This window comes from Rousettus aegyptiacus, unplaced genomic scaffold (assembly GCF_014176215.1).
Source record: "Rousettus aegyptiacus isolate mRouAeg1 unplaced genomic scaffold, mRouAeg1.p scaffold_m13_p_7, whole genome shotgun sequence".
NCBI classification, from domain to species: Eukaryota; Metazoa; Chordata; class Mammalia; order Chiroptera; family Pteropodidae; genus Rousettus; species Rousettus aegyptiacus.
The window spans coordinates 13,803,327-13,812,001 of NW_023416310.1; the positions used below are offsets into that span (position 1 = coordinate 13,803,327).

Sequence of the window (8,675 nt, forward strand, 5' to 3'; positions counted from 1 at the left end):
GAAAAGTAGAAAAAAAAACAGGAACTTTCAAATTTTTTGGAGGGGAATATAAGTTGGCAAAAACTCAGGTTTATAAACTCTTTATCTTTACTATTTCATCCACACAAATGCACATACACACAATGTACATGCATACATATATGCCCGGTGTATATACTAAAGTATTTGTTACAAAAGGAAAAAAACCTATAAATGACTTATATGTCAAATAATCAAGGACTGATTTTTAAATGATATATCTAAAAACAACGGACAATTAAGAAATAATTTAAAAGAATCAGGCAGATAAGTAATGGCGATAAAAAGGCATCCATGACATTCAGAAAGAAAGTTGAAGATCTGTATATAAAATATATACAGGTATACATGTTTATGCACATTTTCACGTACAGGACTTATATTTCCATATAAGTTGAGAAAGCTATATCTAAACTATCAACTATATTTAATTTCAGTTTAACTCTAAATATTTTAAATATTTCAGTATGCGAACTTTCACTTAATCCCTGTTATCAGTATAGTAGCTCATCACTCTTCGTATTTCTGTTCTACTTGTTTTTTTAAGTAGTGAGTCTATATAACTTTAATAGAAACTCGACTAAAGTTTAAAGCAAGTGGTACTATTATTTTTAAGTCATATTTAAAAAGTTCAAAAACTTATTCGATTACCTTTTAAGAACACTAAAAACATAAATCAAACTGTACTAAAAATACTAAATTGCACAATACTATAAACCATGAGGATGGCTTTTATGAGATATGGAAAGAAAGAACACAGAACTTGAGGGGCATTCAGAGGTCATTTGTAAAAAGGACAAAAATAGAAAGTTTTAGCAAAACCTACTGGTCACTTCCCTGTATTTTTATCTTCCACACAGTTTTTGTAGTGAAAACATAATGCTCTTTAACTGACAGTAAAACTGCACAGCCTTTTAAGATGGATAGATTCTGTGGACGATGAAACAGCGAGGGCTTCTGCAAATCTGATGCAGAAGCACCTTACATAAAAATGTTTAACTTATACTCATAAAAGATTTTGATTTTTTCCTTCAACAAGTTAGGAGGTTTATGGGCTTTCAAGATAGGACGGAAGGATGAACTGAAAATAATACAAAATTCTAGAAACAAAATACAGGGAAACTTTAAATTCATTATTGCAAGAAGGAAGACCACTCAAGAAAGAGTGTTACACCAAGTCACCCAGCACAGACCTGCAGATAGCAATTTCATAAACGTATCAAATGTCTAACAATTTTGTCAATTATACCTCAATAAAGGTGAAATAAAAAATAAATGTAAATATGCAGTTATTGTTTTGAAAATTATGGATCAGAGTAGTTTCTCAACTTTTAACCCATGCCCCTTACAATGCTTTCTCACTCTTATTTTTTATGCACTCCACAAACCAAGATATTACCTAGTTTTACTTTCTGTAGTCTGTATTACAAAAATAGATTGTTTAATATGTTTTTCTAAGATGCACACTCTCTCCTGGAGATTCTAATACAAATACAAATATAATACAAATACAGACTTGAAAGGACTCTGGCCTAATATGTATAGCTCCAAGGGGTCATAACTAGATCTGGCCATACTCCTAATCTTATTTTTTAAGAAAAAAATTACTCATGGTAAAGACTGAGAGTACTGAAAATTTCTAATACATGTATATTTTTCTCAAGTGTATTCTGTTAAGACGTTTATCTAAACAACTTTCTAATCATAATATATTATCATTATACTTTTAACTCATTACTTTCCATTTTCCATACTTCCTATATAAGAATAATTAGCCTATGAGTGTGACTCCTTTAATAGAAATTTTCTGTTTTCCATCTTATTCCCCAAAGTTAAATAACTTAAGGTAAACAACCAAAAGAAACCTATGTACATCCAAAATATTAACCTGTAAGTGAACTCTATATACACACCATCCCAAAACAAACCACTTTTTCTTCAGTCTACGAACTAAATACTAAAGATCCACAATTACAAAATGCTGTGCTCCTCAAACACTTTACTTCCAAAAGATACTCAAAAGTACCTCCAGTGCAGTCTGTCCCTTCCACCTACGATCCCAACAAATCTATCCTTTTATGGCATTTTTTCCTTTTAATGTTTCCCTAGATCTGGTGGATAACAAGAGAAAAGTCAAAAAGGAAACAGGATCGACAAGATTACACAATTTCGAAAGCTCTGCTTTGCAAAAAACAGCTAAATTCCTCAGAGATGTCATCAAATATTTAGATACAATTTCTTTTTTTTAAGAATGAGCATAACTTTGAACATTAAAGTGTAATAGTTCTCGGTATCTCTGGCTTACTAGAAATTTTTCTATTTAAATTGCACCAAACATTATACTTACATATCTCTTATCCAAATCATTTCACAACAACCATCACTGCCACCCTTAAAATTTAAAACATGTGAGACTATTAACTGCTTGAATAATGCCTTTTATAACTAGTGTATTTATACAGAACAAACATAAATAATATCAGCAGGGAGAATCCACTATCCCTCTCTCCAGTGAACTTAGTTATTAGAACCAGTCTATACATTCGATCAGCCTTTTAGCACAATTTTACTATTATATAATAAATATGAATCTTATTATTTTGCTTTTTCAGACTGTTCATAGCAACCTTACATCAATTCATGTAGCTCTCTCACATACCCCAACACACACCATATTATATATGTATATATAATTGAATAGTTTCATCTGCTGCTATATTATTGGTCAGGAATACAACCCCATTTTAATAATGCTCCCTAAAACAGAATAGCTCTACAATACAGATACCAAGGACACAATGAAATAAGAAGCAGATGTTGCCTGTATGCATGAATAATTTTATTATTTCTTTGCTGAAAATGAAACTCGTTCTAGAACATTTGACCTTAATGCCTATAAGTTTGACTTACTTCTAGTTCTCTTGATCTTATAAGTATATGCACCATTTCTTATTTTAAAAGTTACTTCCATTTGTCAAATCACTAATTTTCTAACTTCATTCTACAGTCTAAAATATTAAAGTTTTACTTTCATTTATTCCTCCTACATTTACTTCTATTCTCCTATAAATAAAATCTTTTGAACACAAAGGTTTAGTTTAATTTCTCACTTTATATATGATAACCAAGAACAGGGTACTTTCTAGATTTTGGCTACTAGAAAAAAGAAAAAAGTTGTAGTGTCACCATTCTTTTTCTAAAATTCATTTTTACTTAGACTGAAGCCTTATACATTTGCCAGAATCAAATAAAAATACCAAGCCACTAATATACTAATCCCTTCAGGAACTCACTCAGAACTCTATTAATTAAACTAGTTTCTCTACCTTCAAAATTCTATTTTTTACATAGCTAGCTAGGGCGTGAAATGTTTATTATAAATGAGCAAATATACTTATTACAGAAAAATATAAACAGTAGATGCAATTTTTTTTGTCACGATCTCCCAATTTTATCCAAAGAGATCACAATTCAAAAAGAATTGTTAGGATTCTAGAGACTTAAAATTAATTAACATAATTAGGGCTGGGTCTGCTTACCTATAATTAAAATTTACCACCCTTTTTTTAATAAAAGAAGGCTTAAGGAATTCCTCAAGGAGAAGAAAGTGAAATAGCCTTCTGCAAAGGGGCAATTTCCCAACAACCAAAAAAATTATTTCTAGAGTTTTTTTAGAGGAAACTGCCAGTAGTCACAATTATAAAGATATACTGTAAGTGAAAACACTCAATAGATAAAATGTGATTTTATTTAGTAACTTTTTCATATTTCCAAATGAAACAGAAATACAAGTTTAAGACTGATCAACTCCCTAACGAGTAGTTTCCAAAACAAATGCACAAGACTGAATAAACAGCAGTACCCAGATTTGGGGAAATAAAAAAGACTGGAGGATAACATACCAAAATGTTAACTGATATAGCTCTGAGGGTCAAATAGTGATTTTTTTATTTTCTTTTTTACACGTTTCTATAATCTTCTAAATTTTCCCACAGTGAACATTACATTTATATTCAGAAAAATCTCATTTAAAAAACCATACGTCATATAATAAAGGTTCATTTAAAAGGGCTCTCCATGTCGTACGAGTATTACAGACATGATTCACCATTAAAGGTAATGTCTCCACTTGTTCTCACTTTCCAACACTAAAATGATGTTTTATGCCCTATTACTTTTCTGCTGCACCCTCAAAAATGGAATGAACTTCGCTTTCTCCTAACGTTTCATTTCTACATATATACATGCTTCTTATTTTTTTCATAAAACAAAGTTCTCACTAATCCTAAAAACTCCATTTTTTTAAAAGCTACCTCTAAATTTCGTTATACCAAAATTAGGAAGAAAAAAAAAAGGTGGTTTTACCCACCAAGTACAACTTCGTGAGGCCACCATCATTTTAGCTACGGAAAAGTCAAGGCCGGATAAACTACACGTCCCACCATGCATTGCAGCCTTGTTCAGAGTAGGTCTCTACGGAAACAGAAAAAAAAAAAAATCCTACAAGTCCCACCTGTTACTTCGTTTCTAAACACCTCCTGCACTTTCGGCTCCAACAGCAAACAAAAACAAGAGCCTCGTGACCTCACATCGGATCAGGGAGCCAGACAAGTAGGGGGCCTGAGGTCAGGCGGCTAGTCTGCTCTAGCGGGTAAATTCTACCAAGCTCCTGCGCTCCCTGCTTCCCGGGGCTGGGTGCACGCACAAGCCTTCTCCTATCTGCATCCAATGGGGGCTCCTCAGCCGCACAAGGGTGAAGAACCAGTTACTCTGCAAGAGCAACACACTTCCCCATGCCGGGGCGGGGGCTACCACAGAGTGGGGGGAGAGCGACGTGACGCCGAGAGGAAGCTTCAAAACACCTAGAGCACTCGTCGCAGACGCAGGGAGAAGCCACAGCCCCGCGGCGACCCTCTTCCGCTGGGCGCCTCCATTCCCATCGGGATCACAACCCCCACACTAACCGCCGCCCTCTCCGCGCGGTTTTGTGCCCCCTCAGCCGGGTCGCTGGACCAATGACCTCCCTTCCCCTGCGACCGTCGGGCGGCGAGGGAACGAAATCCTCCCGACCTTTCCCTTCGCGCCCTCCCCCTTACCGTCTTGGCGGCCTCCGCCCAGGTCCTGCCCTTCTTCCTACGGCCCTTTTCCCTCATGTCGGGTCTTGAACTGACTGGGAGGCTCCCTGTCCGGGCTCCAGCCGCCCTCCCTGCCTGCTGTGCCCTGCGCTGCTTTTCCCGCGGTGCCGGGAAAGGTCGGAGAAAAGGGAAGTCAGGCCGGAGTAGCACCCAAGCAGAGGAAGCGGCGAGGGTGTTGCGCGGGCGGGTCTATGGGGCGGCCGGTCCTCCTGCTGCCGTTGCCACTGCTACCGCCGCTGCCATATTGGGTCCTTACTGTACAGGCAGCCGCTACGGTCATGTGACCGCTCCCGCGCGGCCGTCACTACTGTACGCAGCCGGCCGCGAGAACGAGCGCGCGCGCGCGCCCCGGCCCCCGCGCGCGGCTGCGCGGAGAGCGAGCCGGCGGTCCGCGGCGCCTCGCCACGCCCTCGCTCTTCCGTTCTCCGCCTCTCCTCGGGAGCATGCGCATGAGGGTGGTCTGACGCTAGCCTGCGTGGGGCGCCCGGCGCAGACGCCTACCCTGAAAATCTGCCTGCGGAAGCGGAACATGATCCCTGCCGGAAGGGGTTTTGAACGGCTTCTGACCGCGTGCAAAGCGCCGTCCTGTCTGTAGAGGCTTGGACTAGACAGGCTCTTCCCCCAAGGGAAGCGACCCTCCCAACTATCAATTTCAGTAAACCTTGTGCTAGTGTTTTTTCATTTGTCCATGTTCGTTTTTACAAAGATTATCTTGTTGACGATTTACAGCAATTCTCATCTGCTTAATGGATGAGGCAACTTAAGGTTGAGTGATTTACCAAACTCATGAGTCTCAGATGTAGAGAAACAAAAAATCAAATTGCCAGCTCAGAACCCTTTACATCTCCCCAGAATGCCTCTCAAACCTAGGTGACCTATTTTTAAGGCCACCAATAACTACATTTATGCTTTTACACGTGGATCGTCTCATCAGGGATACAAGTAGTTTTTTTTTTATCTTGTTGAGCTCAGTCCTGGAACAGTGCCTGTACATAACAGGTGCTCAGTATTTGCTGATTCAGCTGTGTGGTCATAGTAGTGTCCATAGCAGCCTCCAGGAGGATCCAGAATGTGGCGTCTTCTGTAGCGTTATCCATGTCTTCATACTTTTTGCAAAGTAAAAATGTGTAATAACGCCTACTGAATTTCCAAATCCACCTGTTTCCAGAAGCAGTTTCCAATCCACTAAGGTTACTGTATTCTAAAATAGGACTGAGAGTTGAGCTGCCTCTTGGGAGGAAAGACAAATGAGAGCAATACTTAATATGGAGGCTATGGATGGGTGTCAGCAGTTCATGGGCCCCCTAAAATTGTGGACAATATTTTGTGGGTGTTAATTGTGCATTTTCTGAGAAGAGGATTTATAACTTTTCCTCAATTTTTCAAAAGGTCCATTATACCAAAAAAAGAAAGTCTCAATAGAAAGTTTAACAGGCCACCTAGACACTTCCTTATAGTTCTAAGTCATCAAACAGCCATTAATATGGATATATTTTCACAAATTCCTTAAATAACACGTAGCACTATCCATGACACTAACGTATTTATCATCTCCCTCTAAAGCCTAGGTCTATAGTCAGTTCAAGAAGCTCCCTCCATCCCCAGCTGTCTACTAGAGCTTGCCATCCAGCCGTGTCACCTGGGCAGTCTACCTCAACTTGTTTTCAGACCCTACAAGGCCAGTTACTCAAATTGTTATACAGTCATACACTGTATAACAACATTTTGGTCATCACTTGACTGCATATGTGACAGTGATCCCAAAAGATTATAGTGGAGCTGAAAAATTCCTATCACCTAGTGACATGGTAGTCATTGTAATGTTGTAGCACAATGAATTACTTGTGCATTTATGTTGGTGCTGGTATAAACAAACCCACTGCACTTCCAGTCTTAGAAAAGTATAGCACACATAATTATGTATAGTACATAATACTCAATAATAAATAACTTAACTGGTTTACGTATTATACTTTTTATCATTATTTTAAAGTGTACTCTTTCTATTTATAAAAAAAAGTTTTCTATAAAACAGTATCTCCTATTACACTGGTAGTAGCCTCATACATCTTGTGATTACAGTCTCTTAATTGCATCATTTTATCTTATGTTTGATTTAATCTCAGGTTTTTTTGTGCAGTAACATGCTAACCTAGAAACAATAGGCTATACCATATAGCCTAGGTGTATAATAGGCTATACCTTCTAGGTTTGTGTAAGTGCACACTATGACATTTGCAAAAAGATGAAATCACCTAATGATGCATTTCTCAGAATGTATTCCCGCCATTAAGCAGCTATTGACTGTCTCTTTGCATTTCTGAAGCTCTATTTCCAGATTGTAATCCAAGGGTAGGGAGTGTGGTATTGCAGTCTACTTTTTCATCTTCTACAGATCTGGATAGTTTGTTATTATTATTGAGTTATAATTCCCCAGAGAGCATTTTTATCCCAATGTCAATTAATTCAATTTGTTATGCCTATTTGCATCTCTTGCATCATTTCTACTATAGTTCTGGATTTCCCCAAATGTTCTGTCTCTACTTCCACCCCACTCAAGCTCATCTTTCATAGGATGCCAGATCTTTCTTCTTAAAATTCCACCTCCAACCACAAGAGCTTCCAAAGTTCCTGATTAAGTCAAAATTGCTTAGTCCTACTTCTACTTTTTCCTCTTTATTTGGCTAATAACACTAATTCATACATGATATAAAAATTAGTGGCCACCAGGTGCAGTCTCACCTTGTCTCCCTTCAGCTCTAAATTATAACCTTGCTAATTCTAACCTCCTCTTTACCAAAGGTTAATTCCTCCATGAGCACACTGCATCCCATACTGTATACAGGACCCTATCCCTTCTCAGTTTCCTCAGAGTGTTTCTCCATAAACTTTCTTTATTTTTTCCATCATTTTCTGGTTCTGACCCCCCTACCACCTCTTGTGCAAGTATACTCAAGATCCTCCTAGCTTTAATAAAGAAGTCTCTTGACCCTACCACCCTACCCTACCACATTATTTTTCTCCCCTCTTTGCCCATAAATATCTGGAAAGTGTAGACTACACTCACTGTCTCTACTTCCACAGTGCCCACTCACCCTTCTGCCCTTCTAAGTATAATAATACTTTTCCTCTAGATTAAGAAATAGCAGAGGCACAAACTGAGGATGAGAGGAATCCATGTTTGAACAAGAGAAGCTGGAGACTGAGTATATTTGAAGTTGGGACCTCAAATCAGCTTCAGTGGTGGAGGCTGTAGTTCTTCCCACTTCCTTCTCCTTACAAACTTCTCTCAGGAAAAGTGGCCCACCAGAACCTGGAAGACCTGCATCCAGCACTTATACAATAAGTGACGTCAAGAGGTACAAAAAATGGCCTGTGAAGGACACTGCAGTTCACTTGCACCATCCCCCCCAGCTGTTGGGAGTTCTCTCTGAGAAGCTCTCTCAGCTGACAAGGGTGCCCATGGTCACTTCTTAGGACAGCTTGCATCTAATGACTGATCAATGAGGGGTATGAAATCCT

General features: G+C 38.6%; 1 protein-coding gene across 3 annotated transcripts in view; it reads right to left on the bottom strand.

The window, feature by feature from the left end:
* The window catches only part of ASXL2 (ASXL transcriptional regulator 2), a 104,213-nt gene extending 98,786 nt beyond the window's left edge, over positions 1–5,427 (bottom strand). For 2 of the 3 annotated variants that reach the window (XM_016121744.2, XM_016121740.2), the window contains exon 1: positions 5,115–5,426. Coding sequence is in view for 2 of the 3 variants with exons in the window: in XM_016121740.2 (XP_015977226.2) it covers positions 5,115–5,171 (57 nt within the window). In the remaining variant the exon portion in view is untranslated. Of the gene's footprint in view, positions 1–5,114 lie in introns of all 3 variants that reach the window. The other variant, XM_016121741.2, reaches the window with a different exon arrangement.
* Between the last annotated feature and the right edge of the window lie 3,248 nt (positions 5,428–8,675).